The sequence below is a fragment of the Coregonus lavaretus genome (assembly GCF_964263955.1).
Source record: "Coregonus lavaretus genome assembly, chromosome: 16".
NCBI classification, from domain to species: domain Eukaryota; kingdom Metazoa; phylum Chordata; class Actinopteri; order Salmoniformes; family Salmonidae; genus Coregonus; species Coregonus lavaretus.
In genome coordinates, this window is record NC_140003.1 from 4,907,959 (window position 1) to 4,930,823 (window position 22,865).

The 22,865-nt window shown below is 42.4% G+C and overlaps 1 protein-coding gene across 1 annotated transcript in view; it reads left to right on the forward strand.

The window, feature by feature from the left end:
- dnah7 (dynein, axonemal, heavy chain 7) overlaps positions 1-22,865 on the forward strand; it is a gene marked incomplete at both ends in the record, with an annotated part of 219,285 nt that overhangs the window by 73,129 nt on the left and 123,291 nt on the right. Inside the window, 8 exons of the mRNA XM_084179224.1 lie at positions 8,220-8,418; positions 10,182-10,322; positions 16,530-16,742; positions 16,903-17,012; positions 17,303-17,471; positions 21,378-21,480; positions 21,997-22,124; positions 22,445-22,657. Coding sequence (XP_084035350.1) covers positions 8,220-8,418; positions 10,182-10,322; positions 16,530-16,742; positions 16,903-17,012; positions 17,303-17,471; positions 21,378-21,480; positions 21,997-22,124; positions 22,445-22,657 — 1,276 coding nt within the window. The remainder of the gene's footprint in view (positions 1-8,219; positions 8,419-10,181; positions 10,323-16,529; positions 16,743-16,902; positions 17,013-17,302; positions 17,472-21,377; positions 21,481-21,996; positions 22,125-22,444; positions 22,658-22,865) is intronic.

Genomic DNA, 22,865 nt, shown 5'->3' on the forward strand with positions numbered 1-22,865 from the left:
CTTTCAGCATGACAATGATCCCAAACACACCGCCCGGGCAACGAAGGAGTGGCTTCGTAAGAAGCATTTCAAGGTCCTGGAGTGGCCTAGCCAGTCTCCAGATCTCAACCCCATAGAAAATCTTTGGAGGGAGTTGAAAGTCCGTGTTGCCCAGCGACAGCACCAAAACATCACTGCTCTAGAGGAGATCTGCACGGAGGAATGGGCCAAAATACCAGCAAAGGTGTGTGAAAACCTTGTGAAGACTTACAGAAAACGTTTCACCTATGTCATTGCCAACAAAGGGTATATAACAAAGTATTGAGAAACTTTTGTTATTGAGCAAATACTTATTTTCCACCATAATTTGCAAATAAATTCATTAAAAATCCTACAATGTGATTTTCTGGATTTTCTTTTCTCATTTTGTCTGTCATAGTTGACGTGTACCTATGATGAAAATTACAGGCCTCTCTCATCTTTTTAAGTGGGAGAACTTGCACAATTGGTGGCTGACTAAATACTTTTTTCCCCCACTGTATGTGCACATTGTATGCAAAGTTCAAATCTTAATTGGTGCATTTTCAAACTGTTCTTTTCCCGGCACAGCCGGGAACTAGTTCTGTATGATGGCGAGTGGTGGGGTCGATAAACCAGGCAAATTCTCCATCATTGTTTACATTTCCAGTTTCGGGACATTTTGGCTTCCCAGTAGATTACAACAGTGATGGACAGAGAGAGCTCAATGAGAATAGTCTATGCAGCTGTCAACACCTCAAACATGTTGACAGATTTATGCCTATATCACCCAGTATTCCTACCACCGGAGCAAGATGGAAACGCAAAAAAAACTATAAACACAACATCGTCTACCATCTGCATTCAAGCAGCCCTTCACAGCTGATTCTGGCTGGGCCAAAAAAATTACAAGAACAATAGGTATGTGTATAGTGGATATGCACCCATTCTCAGTGGTTCAGAAGAATAGGGGATTTCAGCACCTCGTGAAAGTGCTCGTGCCACGTTACGAACTTCGCCCTCTCGCACCCATTTCAGCAAACAGTTAGGCCTACCCGCTCTGTTTGTGAAGTTGTCAATCAATTTGCCAATGCACTCTGTGTTGCGCTTACTACAGATGGATGAACCTCCAGGGCTACAGGGAGCTACTTAACAGTGACAGCCCATCACATTACGGGAAATGAGAAGTACCGTGCTATAGACACGCCCCCTTTATGAGAGTCACAAAAGTGCACATATTTTTCCCTTTGTAATAAAACATTATAGCATAGGCCTATACATTGTCTTAGCCATGTTTACATATTGATTTCACACACATATTGCTCTTTATTTTTGTGTTGTTTATGAGTAATCGTGTGTTTTCATTTAACTAAATACAAAGTGTTGGTATTCCAGATTGTGCTCTCATCAGGCATTATAGAGCGGTATACCATATTTTACTAGATACCGTTATTGATGCATGGACTGGTTTGGATTTTTACTTTACCTTCTATAATGGTATTTGAATGTTTGGTTTGTTAAATGTGATACGCTGTGTGTAACGTCCATTTTAATAATTTACTCCGCTACTTGATTCATCTTTCTCCTCTGTCTCTCTCTCTCTCTCTCTCTCTCTCTCTCTCTCTCTCTCTCTCTCTCTCTCTCTCTCTCTCTCTCAATGCCGCTTCCCACACAGACCTAGCCCCGCCCCCTGTCACTCAAGGAGTGCATTTGTTATTGCTCGAACACGAGGCACTTGTGTTCACTCTGCATGATCAATGCAGCACATGAAACAATATTGATGACAACAATGCTGTTTCCACTTTGCATCTTAATATAAATCAACAAGCATTCTATAATTATACTATTAGTTTGTGTTTCTTACGTCAGCAAACAGCTAGTTTGTCTTTTCTTAGCAAGTTGTGGCTAAATTGTGTTGGCAGTGAATGCTAATCACTAGTTAGCTGGGTAGCTAGCTAGCTAATTATTTGTACTGAGTCAGAGCAAACATAGCTAGCTATACAGCCTGATACCAGTGATGGTGTAGGCCTAAATCACTATGTTGTTTGTGCAACAGTATCTTCTAAACCAAAGAGGATTAGGCGAAGCATGAATATGTTTGCTACATGAAGTAGATAAGAGAAAACATTTAATGTAGCCAAAGATTATAGGGTCCCCTAGGAAATAGTAACCAACGCTTTTGTTCCTACCCTGTCACAATTACTTCTCCCTGAAATTTTCATTTGTTGTCATGTCAAACAACACTGTATTCAAAGTGCCCACAATTGTATTCTAACTATATAATTATAATAATCATTATATTTCCATGATTCCAACAGTTCACCCAGGTGTTTTGATCTAAATCAGAAGTCATATCGCAATTGCAACATTTGGTTAAAAATAAGGCCTAGATTCTTTGCCAATATTGTGCAGCCCTAAATGGCAGTGTGCAAATTATCTCAAATTAGTGCAGGAAATGCAGAAATTGTTGAAAAATGCTGACAATTATTTTTGGTTGAAGTTTAATTGAACAGTATAAAACAATCACAATGGAGATAAAGACCCATTGAAATCACAAAACATAAAATACAGTCAAATACCGTAAAAAAACATTATAATACTGTGAAATGATATTTTGGCTATATCGCCCAGCCCTAATATGACTCATGATCATACAGTGCCTTCAGAAAGTATTCATACCCCTTGACTTATTCCACATTCTGTTGTTTTACAGCCTGAATTCAAAATGGATAAAAACAAATGTATCACATATCTACACACAATACCCCATAATGACAAAGTGAAAACATGTTTTTTGAAATCTTCGCCAATTTATTGAAAATGAAATACTGAAATATCAAATTTCCATAAGACCCATGGGGCGGCTCACAATTGGCTCAGCGTCGTCCAGGGTAGGGGAGGGAATGGCCGGCAGGGATGTAGCTCAGTTGGTAGAGCATGGCGTTTGCAACGCCAGGGTTGTGGGTTTGATTCCCACGGGGGGCCCGTATGAAAAATACAAAAAATAATGTATGCACTCACTAACTGTAAGTCACTCTGGATAAGAGCGTCTGGTAAATGACTAAAATGTAAATGTAAATGTATTCACACCCCTGAGTCAATAAATGTTAGTATCACCTTTGGCAGCGATTACAGCTGTGAGTCTTTCTTGGTAAGTCTCCCAGAGCTTTGCACACCTGGATAGTACAATATTTACACTCTAAAAAATATATATATTCTTCAAGCTCTCAAGTTGGTTGTTGATCATTGCTACACAGCTAATTGCAAGTCTTGTCATAGATTTTCAAGTTGATTTAAGTCAAAACTGTAACTAGGCCACTCAGAAACATTCAATGTCGTCTTGGTAAGCAAGTCCAGTGTATATTTGGCCTTGTCTTTTAGGTTATTGTCAGCTGAAAGGGGAATTTGTCTCCCAGTGTCTTTTGGAAAGCAGACTGAACCATGTTTTCCTCTAGGATTTTGCTTGTGCTTAACTCTATTCTGTTTTTTATTTTGTATTTATTTTTTACTCCCTAGTCCTTGCCGATGACAAGCATACCCATAACATGATGCAGCCACCACAATGCTTAAAAATATTAACAGTGGTACTCCGTGATGTGTTGTGTTGGATTTGCCCCAAACATAATGCATTTTATATTCTGGTCATAAAGTTTCTTAGCCACATTTTTGGCAGTTTTACTTTAGTGCCTTATTGCAAACAGGATGCATGTTTTGTAATATTTGTATTCTGTACAGGCTTCCTTCTTTTCACTCTGCCATTTAGGTTAGTTTTGTGGAGTAACTACAATGTTGTTGATCCATCCTCAGTCTTCTCCTATCACAGCCATTAAACTCTGTAAATGTTTTAATGTCACCATTGGTCTCATTGTGAAATCCCATAGCGGTTTCCTTCCTCTCCCGCAACTGAGTTAGGAAGGACACCTTTATTGCACACAGAGTGAGTCCGTGCAACTTATTATGTGACCTGTTCAGCACATTTTTACTCCTTAACATTAGTGTTGCCATAACAAAGTGGTTGAAGACTTATTGACTCAAGACATGTCAGCTTTTCATTATTAATTCATTTGTAAACATTTCTAAAAACATATTTCCACTTTGACATTATAGGGTATTTTGTGTAGGCCAATGACACAACATCTCAATTTAATCCATTTTAAATTCAGGCTGTAACCCAACAAAATGTGGAAAAAGTCAAGGAGTATGAATACTTTCTGAAGGCACTGTATATGAAGTCAGGAATACCAACACTTTGTCTTTTCTTAAAAAAAAAAAAAAAAGAACTACAGTAACTGTTGGCATTTCAGTTTCCCGCTGTACTGAAACCGAACCGTGCCGTTACCCCAAAAGCGCAATACCTACTGAACCGTTACACCCCTAGCCATGGGGGTATCTTGTCAGAAAACCATGTTTCAGAAAAACAGGATATTACAATTACGAGAGTCCCTTTGAGGGAAGTGGTGGCTGGTTTTCTCCTCGCCTTAGTCTTACCAGGACGCTTGCTCTCCTGCCTTTATTTCACCGGCGTTTCCTCTTGGTTTAGCCCGAAGATGAGTCGAGGTTGATGCCGGAATTGAGGTTATTAACTGCCGATGTTCCAAAGTTTTTGTCAATCATAGAAAATAATAGTGGACACATTTAGTGAAAAAAAGAAAAGTAAAGATAAATGCCAAAAGAGTCAGAAAATAGAAAAGTCGGGTCGGAGCACGCAAGACGGCAGCCATACAGTACGGTGTCATCTCTCTTTTAATGTGTATCAGATGTTAGGGTTGTTTATACAATAGATACGATGCACTGTAGCGGTTGGTCATACAGAGGCTTTACAGTAGTGGTGGCATTTGAGTTCCTTCCATACTGAGGTATATGGGCATATTTACATCGCAGGTGTTTGTCACAACTCCTGTTCAGAGAATAACCTTCCAAAGTCTAATATGAACAGAACACACAAACTTGGCCACTACATACACTTAATTCAGCAAACTTTTTTCTTTCTTTCTCCTAACCACCTCATAAAGACGGCTCAAAAGAGATGGAAATAAGGAGAAGATGAAAAATCCTGTACTTACTGTGGGAATTTAATTATATAACGTCTTCTCCCCACGACACTCTGCCCTACTTACTCCACTGTGGCTGATAAGCATGCCTTGTCCTATTTCACCCAAGGTATTTGGTTTATAATGAATGTGATTTCAGACAAAGGAGGCTCAGCCCTTTACTCTTCTTCGTCTCGATTTCTTTTTTTTCCCCCTTCCAATCTCCACTCATGCCGCCTCGTGCAGTCACTGACTTTTCTGAAAAGACATAATTTTCCAAACACCTACTGTAGTTGGATTTTGGCGAGGCGATGAATCTGTCGTGAGGCTGAATAGGACCTAGTGTGCCGTCTTAATGCCCTGTTGAGCAAGGTTGCGCCAGTCTCCCGTCTGTAGAGATTTACCGCAGTCCTTTCTGTATCAAAGTTTGGCTAGACCATCCCTGTCAACCCACACAACCTTTTCATGCAGCCCCACACTTTCTCCATCACCACTGCTAGGTTGCTTTATGATTTATTTTTATTTTTATTTTATTTTTATTAACAGCTGGACTGCCCTCCTTTTTTCAGAATCTAAAAAAATAATACAAAAAAGTGTTCTACTTCAATCCAACACAAAATAACGTATTACAAAGTAATTTGTCACAGAAAGCACAACAAAAGGCTTAGGCGTGGTGTGCTGCTTGTGTCGTGTGTGAGATTTGATTAGTCTCTCTTGTGTTCCCCGACTGGTGGTTAGAGGACAATCAATAGCTGATTATCATCGGGATTAGGCCAGATGCAATAGTTTGCGTGCTGTGTGAATAGCTATAATTTTGTTGATTTTCCAGGCAAACACTTGCATGCAGTATAATAATCACAACCAGTAGGCCTAAACAATATGCTCCTACTGTGGCAGTGTTATACAGATGGGGAGGACCTACTTGTGGGAAGTGATACATGGAAAGCAAGGACTTTGCCACCCAGGAGGGGCAAGATAAATATGCTACTTACAGTTAGATTATGTCTGCTATTTAAAGGTATGATTAATCCTAAAATCTAAAGTTTGTTAGTTTCGTGGCCTAGGATGATCTAGAGGTGTAAGCCGCTGCATCCAAAACGCACGTACCACTACATGGGTTCGTTTACATCCCACTGCTATTTCAGCATACTCTCTCCTCTATCATTCCTCTGTATCTATCCTATCCAATAAACAACAACAAAAACATGTTTGTCAGTTTTGATATGATAAAAGTGGTCTGAAGTCTAACTCTGTCCATGTTCCATGCAATATGTTTTGTGCATCCGGCTATAGTCCTTCAGTGCATTCGGAACGTATTCAGACCCCTTTTTCCACATTTTGTTACATTACAGCCTTGTATTAAAATGTTTTTTCCCCCTCATCAACCTACACACAATACCCCATAATGACAAAGCAAAAACAGGTTTTTAGAAATGTTTGCAAATTTATAACAAACAAAAAACGTAAATATCACATTTACATAAGTATTCAGACCCTTTACTCAGTACTTTGTTGAAGCACCTTTGGCAGCGATTACAGCCTTGACGCTACAAGCTTGGCACAACTGTATATAGCCTACCTACTGTTATTTTATTTTACTTCTGCTCTTTTTTTCTCAACACTTTTTTGTTGTTGTTTTATTTTAATAAATAAATGCATTGTTGGTTAAGGGCTGTAAGTAAGCATTACACGGTAATGTCTACATCTGTTGTATTCAGCGCATGTGGCAAATAACATTTGGTTCGATTTGATATTTGGGGAGTTTCTCCCATTCTTCTCTGCAGATCCTCTCAAGCTCTGTCAGGTTGGATGGGGAGCGTCGTTGCACAGCTATTTTCAGGTCTCTCCAGAGATGTTCGATTGGTTTCAAGTCCGGGCTCTGGCTGGGCCACTCAAGGACATTCAGAGACTTGTCCTGAAGCTACTCCTGCGTTGTCTTGGCTGTGTGCTTAGGGTTGTTGTCTTGTTGGAAGGTGAACCTTCGCTCCAGTCTGAGGTCCTGAGCACTCTGGAGCAGGTATTCGTCAAGGAGCTCCCTGTACTTTGCTCCATTCATCTTTCCCTCAATCATTACTAGTCTCCAAGTACCTGCCGCTGAAAAACATGATGCTACCACCACCATGCTTCACCGTAGGGATGGTGCCAGGTTTCCTCCAGGCGTGATGCTTGGCATTCAGGCCAAAGAGTTCAATCTTGGTTTCATCAGACCAGAGAATCTTGTCCTTTGGGTGCCTTTGGGCAAACTCCAAGCAGGCTGCCATGTGCCTTTTACTGAGGAGTGGCTTCCGTCTGGCCACTCTACCATATAGGCTTGATTGGTGGAGTGCTGAAGAGATGGTTGTCCTTCTGGAAGCTTCTCCCATCTCCACAGAGGAACTCTGGAGCTCTGTCAGTGTGACCATCGGGTTCTTGGTCACCTCCCTGACCAAGGCCCTTATCCCCCGAATGCTCAGTTTTTCCGGGCGGCAAGCTCTAGGAAGAGTCTTGGTGGTTCCAAACTTCTTCCATTTAAGAATGATGGAGGCCACTGTGTTCTTGGGGATCTTCAATGCTGCAGAAATATTTTGCTACCCTTTCCTAGATCTGTGCCTCTACACAATCCTGTCTCGGAGCTCTACGGACAATTCCTTTGACCTCATGGCTTGGTTTTTGCTCTGACATATACTGTCAACTGTGGGACCTTATATAGACAGGTGCGTGCCTTTCCAAATCATGTCCAATCAATTGAATTTACCACAGGTGGACTCCAATCAAGTTGTAGAAACATCTCAAGGATGATCAATGGAAACAGGATGCACCTGAGCTAAATAGCGAGTCTCATAACAAAGGGTCTGAATACTTATGTAAATAAGGTATTTCTGTTTTTTATTTAATAAATTTGCAAAAATGTCTAAAAACCTGTTTTCACTTTGTCATTAGGGTGTATTGTGTGTAGATTGATGAGGAAAAACATTTAGTTAATCCGTTTTAGAATAAGGCTGTAACATAACAAAATGGAAAAAAGTCAAGGGGTCTGAATACTTTCCGAATGCACTGTATATGCTCCTGATGAACTTAGGTTTTGGGGTGAACTAGGCCCATATTTTTTTACTACTTTGTGTCACAAGAGGGTGCTACAAATTTGGGCTAGTATACATCCTAGTGAAAAACGTGACATACATTAAATCCATTGTTGTCCCCCTCTTTCTATAGAGTTCAGCCTCATCTGAAGAAGTGTTTCGAGGGCATAAATGACGTGGTGTTCACAGACGTTCTGGACATTACCCACATGAAGAGCAGCGAGGGAGAGGTGGTGGAGCTCCTAGATATCATCTCCACTTCCAAGGCCCGCGGCCAGGTGGAGAAATGGCTCTTAGAGCTAGAGATGGGCATGATCAGCTCCCTGCATAAGGTACAGTTACATTACTAAGGGCAAATCCATTGATCTTCTAACAACAGATCTAATATCAGTATCTAAGGTCTGCTTCAAAATATGATTGATTTGCTAAATTGGATATCTGACCCTCGACCAGTATTTTGAGAGAGAATGTACAGTGTCATCGACACCCACAATACACTGTACCATGGGCTGGTTAGGCAATCAGTTGGGCTAGATGGAATCTGCGGAGACAGAATTTTCTTAAGCCGGCAGAAATTATTTGAGATAAAAAGTACTTGGGGAATTACTCTAGATCAAATTAAACCTGATAGTTTAACTATTTAGGCCTAGTATGCTCTATGTGAAAAAGTAGATTGTGGTGCAAATGATTTGAAAATACTAATTTTTCCAAACCAATTTTCTCCCAAGTCTTTTTTTTATTTTTATAGTAAAAACAAAAACAAAAATAGGGTGAGAAAGATTGTTCACAACGTCATATAGGGTACTCATGGCTATATAACCAACTCAGTGACCTTGTGGCTAGTGTCCGCCCTGATATTGGAAGGTTGGGAGTTCGATCCCAGGTGGAGTCATACCATAGACTGCAAAAAAAAAAATAGGACCCGATGCGTCTCTGCTTGGCACCCAGCATTAAGGAGATAGATTGGGGGTAAGGCCCTGTGATAGGATCCTCTCCTGAGCGTGTACTTGGACATCAAATTGCCTCACACTACAGAAACAGGATATAGGCTCCTGCGCCTGTGAGCCGTTCTGGCTCGCAGTGCTACTTACTTAGGCGATACAAACTTGATTTACTCTTTAACGGATTGCATTTTTTTTTTAATGGAGGCGAGCGTGTGAATAACAATAGAATTTGATGTAAAAAAAAACAACATGTTGACACCTTCTAAAAATACTAAACAACCTTAGTACAACATCTAATGGACGTTACCAATACATTTTAGCCTTTTGGTATAATAGTTTTGTAATGACAGTCACAGGGACCACAGTTGAGTCCTAGTCAGGGAACCCCCTAATTAACTACATTGGTGTCTGTTGGATAGCACCATTGAAAGCCTGTCCCGGCTGAGTTTTAGGCACAGTTAATTTTTCAGATGCATAGTTCTGCAAATGTGTATAATTGATGTGCTAACGGAAATATATACATAGCAGTAAAGTAATCAGACCTATTCTTGCTATAACAAACTGCTTTCACTTCTACTCAGCTTGAATTCTACATTGAACACATCCCCCGCTACCATACACATATTTTTAGACAGCTGAAGCAAGCACACACATTTTCTTCAGGAAATGTACCATTTCTAGTTCAGTCATATTTATCTTAACTTAGAGGTGTTTGCTTTGCAGGCTGACTAGCATCTATTGAGTTGCAATGTCCCATAAATGTAATGCCCAAATCAACTTGAAGTATCTACAAAACAAGTTTTGCAACCACATAATCCAAAAGGAAGGCTGCAGCTAATCTTTTTTCCTAAAATTACTGTCCGTGATTCACAAATGACTATTTTGATTCATATGATTTGATTCACTGTGATTGACCCGAATCCCAACTACTAGAATGGCAAAGTTAATAGTTTGTTTCGTCTAAAAGAATCGATTCATATGAATCAAATTAATCGTTCAAATGTATTTATTTTATTTTTGAGAAATGTGACGCAGGGCCCGTTAAACAGAAAATCTACTTTGTTAGGCCTTACTCGAGGCTATACACGTTCTCTCCTAATTACAGTGTTGTTTTGATCATTATTTTCAAATCCAATGGTTGTGTGCTCCAGGTGATTGGGGAGGCCATTGAGGCGTACCCCAAGGACCTGAGGATCAACTGGGTGCGTACCTGGCCTGGCCAGACGGTGCTGTGTGTCTCCCAGGTGTACTGGACCAAAGACATTCACGCGGCCATCGTCTCAGGGCAGAAGGTACAAGGCCAGGCCAAACTACATTGGAAAGAGTTTACCTTATATTATATCTGTTTTATAGCACACTGTATTACTTATACAACTAATACAAGGACAGGACATGAGACGGGAGTAGAAATTAACGTGGGCATTGTTTAAATGCGTTTCACAGGAATAACATTCCAAGCATTTCAACGTAAGTAAGCAAGGGGGGGCGGGGGGGTTACAGGTGCCCTAAAGGGACAAAACTAGAATATCAATACACAACATATTCCTCCCCCTTTACCTTTGATGACTCATAAGAAAAAAGTTAATATTCACTGTTTTGCCTATTGTTTTCTTAATGTAAATAAATGAACTTTTCATAATAACCTTTTCTAAACTAGGGATATAGGGTAGACTGCCTCAGTCCCCAGACTTAACCCTGGGGTGTATTCTTCCCCAATGTCGGAGGTTAGTCTGAACTAAATAGTCAATCTGTCAGGGGGCCGTCTTTCTCTTGCAGGGTAATGACGACGTACAGGTGAGTCTACAGTCACATTATCTCTGAGTCTGAGTGGTGATGGTGTATGCCCAGACTGGGGTGCAACAGTACCCTGAGTAGGCACTCTGGCTGGTTCAGGTGAGTCTGGAGCACTTTCCACATTTGTAGGTTGCTGCAGTGTATGTTCAGGTGATAGCTCGTAGTCATGGTAGGTCTCCAGTAGCTGATCTTGGTTTGTCACTTGACAGGAGTCATCTCTGAGGTTGGTTCCTGGCAACAGTCATTCCACGTGTCTCTTCCAGATGATGTTTTCCGGTGTGTGAACTGTGTAGGACACAGGCCCTGTTTGTGCAACCACTGTGGCTGGTATCCACTTTGGACCTTTGCAGTAGTTCCGAGCAAGAACTCTCTCTTCAGCTATGAAACTTCTGTCTTTTGCTTTGCTCCGTCTCTCCACCTGTGCTCTGTGTTGCGTCTGTACAACCTGTCTCGTCTTTGGAGGTCTCAGGAGGTCGAGTCGCGTGCAAAGCTGTCTTTTCATCATGGCTGAAGCGGGTGCCACTTAGGTTGTAGCGTGGGGAGTGTTTCTGTAGGTTAACAGGAAGGTGTTTAGACGCCTATTGAGGGAGCCGTTCCCTTGTGATGATTTTAAAGCTTGCTTCATCGTTTGGACAAACCTTTCAGCGAGGCCGTTCGTTGCAGGGTAATACGGCGCTGACTTGATGTGCTGAATTCCATTTGCTTCCATGAATGACCGGAACTCTTCAGACACCATTTGGGGGCCATTATCACTAACGAGTTGCGTTGGCAAGCCGAAGCGACTGAAAATTGACCGCAGCTCTTCGATGGTTCTCTCCGCTGAGGTGCTCTTCATCACTGTGACCTCAGGCCATTTGCTGTGTGCGTCAACTACGACTAAGAACATACGATCCTCCAGTGGGCCTGCATAGTCTATGTGGACTCGCTGCCAAGGCTCCTCTGGGAAGTCCCATGGGTGTAGTGGCGCTAGCTGAGGCATGTTCCTCATCTTTTGACATGCAGAACATGACTTGACCTTGTCTTCGATAGCTGCATCCAGACCTGGCCACCAAAAGTAGCTGCGTGCAATCTCCTTCATTTGCGCCATGCCACAGTGCCCTGAATGGAGTTCTTCAAGCACCTGCCTTCTCAGTGGCGGCGGTATGATGACTCGAAAACCCCATAGCAAGCATCCAAACTGAACTGTGAGCTCGTTTCTCCTCACTAGGTAAGGTTGTAGGCTGTCCGACATCTCTCCTTCATTTCCACGAGTGACAATGTCCACGACCTCAGACATCACTGGATCAGTGTGGGTGAACTTTTTCACTTGGACAGATGTAACTGGGGCGTTTGTCACTTCCTTGAAGTAGAAGATTTCAGCCTGGGAGTGCTCAGTGTGTGCGACAGGTAAGGGAAGCCTTGAGAGGCCATCTGCATTGCAGTGCTGCTCAGACCTTCTGTACTTGATATCGTACTGGTGAGCAGATAACAATAACGCCCATCGCTGCATGCGGCTGGCTGCAAGAGACGGAATGCCGGGGTGGGGACCAAAGATGGAGGTGAGGGGTCTATGGTCCGTCAGCAGTGTGAATCGTCGGCCAAACAGAAACTGATGACATGTCTTAACTCCAAACACAATGGCGAGTGCTTCACGCTCTATCTGTGCATAATTGCTCTCGGCTTTACTTAAGGTCCGTGATGCGAAAGCAATTGGCCTTTCTTCACCTGATGGCATGATGTGTGAGACAACCGCACCAACGCCATAAGGCGATGCATCACATGCCAACTGTAATGGTTAGGGCCTCTGACTGAACTAAGGCTGTTTTCACTTTCTTGAAGGCCTCCTCACATCTGTCTGTCCACTTCCACTGTTTGGTTTTGTTCAAAAGTTCATGCAGTGGCTTTAACATGTTAGCTAGGTTTGGCACAAACTTTGCGTAGTATGTCAGTAGTCCTAAGAATGATCTCAGCTGACTCACGTTCTGTGGGGATGGAACGCTGCACTGTAGTGTAGCGTTCAGGTTTCTCATGTGCTCCTGCTCGTCTTTGCCGGTGATGAGTAGATCATGGAGATAACATTGGACCCCAGTGAGCCCGCTCAGTATCTGGTCCATAGCTCTCTGAAACAAGGCCGGAGCTGAGGTTATTCCAAAAGGAAGCCTCCGGTACCTGTACAGTCCTTTGTGAGTCAATATGGTCAACAGTTCTTGTGACTCTTGGTCCACATGCATCTGTAGATAGGCCTGACATAAGTCTATCTTACTGAATTTTTGTCCTCCAGCTAAACCAGAAAAGAGGTCGTCAATGAGGGGTAGTGGATATTTTTCAGCAGTCAAGACTGGGTTAATGGTGACTTTGAAATCACCACAGAGTCTGAGTGATCCATCTTTTTTTATGACTGGAACAACGGGTGTAGCCCACTCACTAACATTCACTGGATCCAATACTCCACTCTCGACTAGTCTGTTTAGCTCAATTTCAACTTTTGGTTTTATGACGTATGGGACAGGTCTACCTTTGAAGCATTTTGGCTTGCTGTCTGGTTTCACGGTCAGTTTAACTGTTATGTCCTTCATACTGCCAAGTTCTCCTTTGAACATATATGCGTGTTTCCTCGATATCCCTTGTAAGTTTGTGTCCTCTTTTGCAACCATGTGAATTTCCTGCCAATTTAGTTTGATCTTTTCCAGCCATGTGCGTCCTAGCAATGCTGGATGGTTGCCTTTCTCGATGTAGAGTGGTAGCTTTACCTTCTGTTTGTTGAGCTCCACTGTAACAATCACGCTTCCTCTCACTGGAACAATCTCACCGGTGTATGTTTTCAGCGTCATCTTTGTGGGCTGTAGTGTGAGGTGATACAGCCTCAGACAGCAAAGATATGGCTGCTCCGGTGTCCACTTGCATCCGTACTGCGTTTCCATCCAGTAGCGGTGTCTCCCAGTACCCGTATCCATTGTCTGAAATTGACATAACATGCAACGATTCTTCCCCTTCAGACAGGGTATCACTTTGTTCATCCTGTGTGTGCTCCATTTTATGCACTTTCTTTTTGTACTTCCTGAAGTCACTTTTCCTTTGTTCAGTACTTTTGTTTGATTGTGTCTTTTTGTTTTTACATGCACGTTCGATGTGACCCATTTTACCACAACTTCTGCAGTCTTTGCACCAACACTCCTCTGCTTGGTGACCTGGTTTCCCACAGCGATAGCATGGCTTCCCACCTCCTGCCTTGTTTTTTAACTCCGTAGACACCTTATGCACTTTGGTCGATGCACTTAGCTGTTGTGCGTCTTTATTTTCCATTTCCATTGACATACTCACTTCTCTTGCTCTCTGCAATGTTAAGTTACTCTCAGTCAAAAGGCGTTTCTGAATTGCCTCGCTGCACATGCCACACACTAACCTATCACGTATAGTGTCACTCATTGATCACCCAAATGCACAGTGTTCAGATAACTGTTTCAATACAGCCACAAACTGCGAGATAATATAATAATATGCCATTTAGCAGACGCTTTTATCCAAAGCGACTTACAGTCATGCGTGCATACATTTTTTTGTGTATACAGTGGGGAAAAAAAGTATTTAGTCAGGCACCAATTGTGCAAGTTCTCCCACTTAAAAAGATGAGAGAGGCCTGTCATTTTCATCATAGGTACACGTCAACTATGACAGACAAAATGAGATTTTTATTTACAGAAAATCACATTGTAGGATTTTTAATGAATTTATTTGCAAATTATGGTGGAAAATAAGTATTTGGTCAATAACAAAAGTTTCTCAATACTTTGTTATATACTCTTTGTTGGCAATGACACAGGTCAAACGTTTTCTGTAAGTCTTCACAAAGTTTTCACTCACTGTTGCTGGTATTTTTGGCCCATTCCTCCATGCAGATCTCCTCTAGAGCAGTGATGTTTTGGGGCTGTCACTGGGCACACGGACTTTCAACTCCCTCCAAAGATTTTCTATGGGGTTGAGATCTGGAGACTGGCTAGGCCACTCCAGGACCTTGAAATGCTTCTTACGAAGCCACTCCTTCGTTGCCCGGGCGGTATGTTTGGGATCATTGTCATGCTGAAAGACCCAGCCACGTTTCATCTTCAATGCCCTTGCTGATGGAAGGAGGTTTTCACCACTGTATGTGGTCCCGGGGTTCGAACCCACTACCTTGGCGTTACAAGCGCCGTGCTCTACCAGCTGAGCTACAGAGGACCAGATTGATTCCCCCTCCTCTTGATTTCTCTTATGATACCGGAATCTCTCTGCGATTATCAGTGGTTTGGGAGAATAATGTCCTTTTAAGGTAGCCACAATTTCATCATATGGTTTATCACCAGGTTTTTCAGGCGTTCCATTGCAGTAGATTTAATGTTTTTCCTCCCATAACAGTCAAAAATGTTGGCACAACGACTTCTGCTTTAATTCCATTTGCCAACACAAAGTACTCAAAGCATTCTGTGTAAGAACTCCATTGTTCCACAGATTCACCAAATGTTCCTATATTTCCAATCAATGCAGACATTTTCGGGTTATTTTTCTTTCTTTTAACTCACGATGACTTCACTTTCTCCCACAGCGAAACTCTTCCTATCCCTCGAGGCTCTCGTTGCCGTGACATTAAAGGCATCACTCGACTGGCTAGCTCCACGTTATGTTTGCGTCTTTCTACAGCGAGAAAAATAAATAACGAATTTAACTCAGACTTTCTGCCGAAGACGATGAGCACAAACGTGATAACGTTTCTTCCTCGTCGCCAGTTTTGTTGTATAGCACACTGTATTACTTATACAACTAATATATGGACAGGACATGAGACGGGAGTAGAAATTAACGTGGGCATTGTTTTAATGCGTTTCACAGGAAGAACATTACAAGCATTTCAACGTAAGTAAGCAAGGGGGGTTTACAGGTGCCCTAAAGGGACAAAACTAGAATATCAATACACAACAATATCATATAATATCTACAGATGAAAACTAGCCAGTTGGCTTAATCTGGCACATCTGATTGATGTGCATTGTCACTGTCAAATAAATAAAGTAAATACAGAATTATAAACTGGGTGGTTCAAGCCCTGCATGCTGATTGGCTGACAAATATGTTTTTTTACTGCTCTAATTACGTTGGTAACTAGTTTATAATAGCAATAAGGCACCTCAGGGGTTTGTGGTATATGGCCAATATACCACAGCAAAGGGCTGTATCCAGGCACTCCGTGCTGCGTCGTGCATAAGAACAATCCTAAGCCGTGGTATATTGGCCATATACCACATCCCCTCGGGTATGACAAAACATTTATTTTTACTTATCAAATTACGTTTGTAACCAGTTTATGATAGCAATAAGGCACCTCAGGGGGTTGTGGTATATGGCCAATATACCATGCCTAAGGGCTGTATCCAGGCACTCCGCTTGCGTTGTGCATAAAAACAGCCTTTAGCCGTGGTATATTGGCCATATACCACACCCCGTCGTGCCTTATTGCTTAAATGTAGGCTGCTATCATGCTGCAGAAGAGATTCAGTGCCATCTCACACCTAACTGAGGAAGAACCACTTGACGAGCACTGGTGTGTGTGTGTGTGTGTGTGTGTGTGTGTGTGTGTGTGTGTAAAAGCCCACACAAGGTACTGAGTGTGCATGGGTGTATGCCTTTGCATACAACCCTATGATTGATGTATATTTCCCTGTCAAACCAGTGATGTCTCTCTTTTGTTTTTGCAGGCCCTGGATGCCTACCTGCAGCAGAACAACAGTCAGATCGATGACATTGTGATGCTGGTGCGCGGGAAGCTGTCCAAGCAGAACCGGGTCACCCTGGGTGCTCTGGTGGTACAGGATGTCCACGCGCGAGATGTGCTAGCCACACTGGTCCAGAAAGGCATCAGGGACGAGACTGACTTTGAGTGGCTCAGTCAGCTACGCTACTACTGGGTGGTAAGTGTATGCGTGTGTGTGTGTGTGTGCGTGCATATGTTTTTTTGGGGTGTGTATGTGTGCATGCATGCATGTTTTGTTTGTGTCTATGTATTTGACCTTTGGTTCCATTAAGTACTAACTGACCAGGTTTGTGTTGACTTGACCTCTATATATACAGGAAGACCGTCTCCAGACTAAGATGATCAACGCCGGCCTTGCTTATGGTTATGAGTATCTGGGGAACACACCACGCCTGGTCATCACTCCACTTACTGACCGCTGCTACAGGTAAGGACCACCAATACTCACCACACTCATTGGCAAGTCAGGACCCTCAACATGCTGATGTGCTGCAACTGTAATTCAATCCTCTAAAATCAGACCTAAGTTCAAATACTATATGAAATCTTTCAAGCGACTTGGTCTAGTCTGATTAGAGTGCCAAGTGGGCGGGGTTTGCACTCCTTGTGACGATTCTATTGGTTTCATTGTGCCAGGCAAGCTCAATCAAGCCTAGATAAAGTATTTGAAATGATTTCAAATAGTATTTGAACCCAGGTCTGCCGCTTCTTCTACAGAACACTGTTTGGGGCCCTGCACTTACACTTGGGAGGGGCCCCTGAGGGCCCCGCGGGTACAGGGAAGACGGAGACCACCAAGGATCTGGCCAAGGCTGTGGCCAAGCAGTGTGTGGTCTTCAACTGCTCCGACGGCCTGGATTACATTGCCCTGGGCAAGTTCTTCAAGGTGAGCATATCCCTCTAGCGTGGTAAAACCTGACTAAACCTGACTGAACCAGACGCTCACCATTGATAAGTGAAGTGAAACAATGGTGAGTGCAGCGTTCAGTCTCGTTTAACCAGGCTAACATCCCTCACACCCACTCTTAGTATAGGGCTCAGCTTCTAGTTGGCATGGCTCTATTGATGAGTGGCCTATGCTCATCAATACAGTTTTTAAATGATGATTAACAAAAAACTTTAGCCCGATACAGCCGGCATAAGTAGAGACGAGATGAGACAAACTAGCCAGTTTTAAAGTGTTGTGTTGTAGAACAGCTGATTTAAAGAAGCGGCATTCAGATCAAAAAGATGAGATGCATGGCTGAGACCGTTTCCATGGTAACGGTGACTCTTTTTAGAATGATGAAACTTTGAAACAAAGTTGGCACTTGTTGTATCAAGTGTTGTAGCAAACGAGTATCATGAAATACATGCACCACAAACAGGGCACACGTGCAGCTAGCTAGCTGCTTGGCTAAATACAGAACATCAGTGCACTGTTCTTTGATTGGCTAAACGAATCCGTCTCATCTCAAGTCTTTAGCTAAGATTTGACATGTTGAATCTTGGAAACTCCAGCAGCCGACGTTCTGAAACTACACCATTTAGATCAAGCAAACTTCATAAAACCGTCTCGTCTCGGCTGTTAGATCTGTACCGGGCTTTAGAGGACTTCTGTGAGACAGTTATTTACTCAAATATGATGATAACAGTTTATAGTAACTGCTTAACAGAATTGTATATATTTTTTTATACCCAAAAGTATAAAAATAGGATACCCATGGCATGGCCCCAAATGCATGTCATTGTGATTCAGGACACTTGTATACGAGCTTAGATTATTTTTAAGAGAGTCCTTAAGGGTATTCCTCTTTAATTTAAATCACATTTTAACTCATCCTTTACTCAACATTTCTCTGCCAACACGAATATGGACTGACAAATTCTTAATATCCACACTTGACACATTGTTCTAACAACACTGCTGGAGCCATGCTGTACAATACAGATATTGTGTTTTGGGTGGCATGCACTTTGAGACTTTTAGCCTTGAGTTAAGGATTTTCATCCAAAAAAGCTGAATGTCCCTTTTTTGGGAAATATTTAACTGGTAACTAACACTCCCAAGGTTTAGAGCTCTCCTGTTGGCCATGATGGGTACTAAGACATAGGCTACTACTGAACCTCCAAATGAACTTGCGTGGCAGCAAGATGGATATCACAATGAAGTGGTTGCCTTGGCAACCACAAGTGGTCCAAGTTACACTGTGTGTATGTGTGTGTTTGTGTTTCAGCTGTTTGAAGCTGGTGGACAAAACTGCAAGCAAATCACTCAAAAGCTAAACTTAAGGAGGGAAGGGGGAGAGTTGATTGAATTCAGGCTGTATTGTTGCAATCTGCCTAGTTTCCACCGGGGGCTTTGTTTTACATGTAACTCGTGGTCCTCTGTAGCTCAATTGGTAGAGCATGGGGCTTGTAACGCCAGGGTAGTGGGTTCGATCCCCGGGACCACCCATACGTAAAAATGTATGCACACATGACTGTATGTCACTTTGGATAAAAGTGTCTGCTAAATGGCATATTATTGTTATTATTATTATTAACTCCTTTAAATTACAAGTGCCAAGGTATTTATATGAGGAGACTCACTCAATTTGGGCTCCATTCAAAGTGCAAATATGTACAGTGAAGGAAAAAAAGTATTTGATCCCCTGCTGATTTTTGTACGTTTGCCCACTGACAAATAAATTATCAGTCTATAATTTTAATGGTAGGTTTATTTGAACAGTGAGAGACAGAATAACAACAAAAAAATCCAGAAAAACTCATGTCAAAAAGGTTATAAATTGATTTGCATTTTAATGAGGGAAATACGTATTTGACCCCCTCTCAATCAGAAAAATGTCTGGCTCCCAGGTGTCTTTTATACAGGTAACAAGTGAGATTAGGAGCACACTCTCCTAATCTCAGTTTGTTACCTGTATAAAATACACCTGTCCACAGAAGCAATCAATCAATCAGATTGCTAACTCTCCACCATGGCCAAGACCAAAGAGCTCTCCAAGGATGTCAAGGACAATATTGTAGACCTACACGAGGCTGGAATGGGCTACAAGACCATCGCCAAGTTCCTTGGTGAGAAGGTGATAACAGTTGGTGCGATTATTCGCAAATGGAAGAAACACAAAATAACTGTCAATCTCCCTCTGCCTGGGGCTCCATGCAAGATCTCACCTCGTGGAGTTGCAATGATCATGAGAACGGTGAGGAATCAGCCCAGAACTACATGGGAGGATCTTGTCAATGATCTCAAGGCAGCTGGGACCATAGTCACCAAGAAAACAATTGGTAACACACTACGCCGTGAAGGACTGAAATCCTGCAGCGCCCGCAAGGTCCCCCTGCTCAAGAAAGCACAAATACAGGCCCGTCTGAAGTTTGCCAATGAACATCTGAATGATTCAGAGGAGAACTGGGTGAAAGTGTTGTGGTCAGATGAGACCAAAATCGAGCTCTTTGGCATCAATTCAACTCGCCGTGTTTGGAGGAGGAGGAATGCTGCCTATGACCCCAAGAACACCATCCCCACCGTCAAACATTATGCTTTGGGGGTGTTTTTCTGCTAAGGGGACAGGACAACTTCACCGCATCAAAGGGACGATGGACAGGGCCATGTACCGTCACATCTTGGGTGAGAACCTCCTTCCCTCAGCCAGGGCATTGAAAATGGGTTGTGGATGGGTATTCCAGCATGATAATGACCCAAAACACATGGCCAAGGCAACAAAGGAGTGGCTCAAGAAGAAGCACATTAAGGTCCTGGAGTGGCCTAGCCAGTCTCCAGACCTTAATCCCATAGAAAATCTGTGGAGGGAGCTGAAGGTTCGAGTTGCCAAACGTCAGCCTCGAAACCTTAATGGCTTGGAGAAGATCTGCAAAGAGGAGTGGGACAAAATCCCTCCTGAGATGTGTGCAAACCTGGTGGCCAACTACAAGAAACGTCTGACCTCTGTGATTGCCAACAAGGATTTTGCCACCAAGTAATAAGTCATGTTTTGCAGAGGGGTCAAATACTTATTTCCCTCATTAAAATGCAAATCAATTTATAACATTTTTGACATGTATTTTTTTTGTTGTTATTCTGTCTCTCACTGTTCAAATAAACCCACCACTAAAATTATAGAATGATCATGTCTTTGTCAGTGGGCAAACATACAAAATCAGCAGGGGATCAAATACTTTTTTCCCTCACTGTACGTCTGTGATGCCAATGTTGTGTGCTCTAGAGAAAAGCATAGATTTTGTTTTATCCACATTCAGTACCAGTTTAAGGTCAACAAGTGAGTTTTGTATGACATTTAAAAGCAGTTTGTTGATCAGCACAGTGTCATCAGCATAAAAGTGTACAGTTCTTCACTAAGGAACCAATATCGTTAATACACAATGTGAGGATTACTGGCCCTAGAATAGACCCCTGAGGTACTCCTTTTGTGACCTTGAGGAATCATGAGATTGAGATCTATCAGTGAGGTAATTATTGAACCAGTTGCAGGCATTTTGATCAAGTCCCGACAGAGGACAACCTAGGCAACAACAGTGAATGATCCAAAGTATCAAAGGCTTTAGATCTTTAAACATAGTTTTTTATCTAGAGAGCGTACAATAACATTGACTAAGGGATGCAGCTGAGATGGTACTATGTCCCTGTCTAAATCCTGATTGACATGTGTTCAGGATACAATTCCTAGATGTGCATAAATTAGTTTCTACTAAAATTATGTAAGTTTACTTACTAATTTCAATTGACTGTAATTCTCAATTTGAGGTGCATGTGCACGTTTCTCTTCTCATATCTCTTGTCGCTTGGCAGGGTTTGCTGTCCTGTGGAGCCTGGGCCTGCTTCGACGAGTTCAACCGCATTGACCTGGAGGTTCTGTCAGTGGTAGCCCAGCAGATTCTCACCATACAGAGAGGTGTGTGTTAGAGAGTCCCATAGAGAATGTCCCCATAATACACATTCTCACACCATACAAAGAGGTGTGTAGGTGTATAGTTCAGCTGTTAGTACTTCAACCTTGGAGCATTTCGCCACATGTTATTACTTGTCGTTAGCATTGTCAGTCAATGGCACTGGTCAAATGTAGTCCCGGTCTCTGTAATATTTTTTTTTTTTACATTTAGTCATTTAGCAGACACTCTTATCCAGAGCAACTTACATTTAGTGAGTGCATACATTTTTCATACTGGCCCCCCATGGGAATCGAACCCACAACCCTGGCGTTGCAAGTGCCATGCTCTACCAACTGAGCTACAGGAGGCCTAATATAATAATAATAATAATAATAATAATAATAATAATAATAATAATAATAATAATAATAATAATAATAATAATAATAATAATAATATGCCATTTAGCAGACACTTTTATCCAAAGTGACTTACAGTCATGCGTGCATACATTACAATATATACATTGTCTCTCTCAGGTATTACTTCCCATGCTGAGATGCTGCTGTTTGAGGGGACGGTGCTAAAACTAAACCCCTCCTGTGCTGTGTTCATCACCATGAACCCAGGATACGCCGGTCGCTCTGAACTGCCAGACAACCTAAAGGTACCCGTGCTAAATGTATTACTATTGGTATCTGAGAACACAAGAGCACAAGCCTCAGTGACTGTACCCAATAGCCATTTGGTTGTATGGGATCACTTGATGGCATACATTTACATTTTTAAAAACATTTTAGTCATTTAGCAGACGCTCTTATCCGGAGCGACTTACAGTTAGTGAGCGCATACATTTTCACTGGCACCCTATTCCCTACATAGTGCACTACTTTTGACCAGAGCCCATAGGGTTGTAATGCACTTTGTACGGAATACGGTGCCATTTGGGAAGTATGCACAATTTTGGTGGGTGTTTCCTTTCTCTAGGCTCTCTTCAGAACGGTGGCCATGATGGTCCCGGACTACGCCATGATATCTGAGATTGTGCTCTACTCTTGTGGGTTTGTGACTGCCCGGCCACTGTCGGTGAAGATCGTAGCCACCTACAGGCTGTGCTCAGAACAGCTGTCCATGCAGCACCACTACGACTACGGCATGAGGGCCGTCAAGTCTGTGCTGACCGCCGCAGGGAACCTGAAGGTACCTGTCACAAGTCTCCACAATGTCACCACATTGACTCTTTGCCCCTGTCATTCAGGTCCCTACAGTGTATCCACAATAAGCGTATACCCCTGTCCTCTTAAGTTCCCACAATGTTCTCCTCTACAGCTGTGTTTCTTAATCATGTTCCTGTGAACCCAAAGGACTACACAACTGCTTCCACTAATCAACTCATCATGAAACCTTT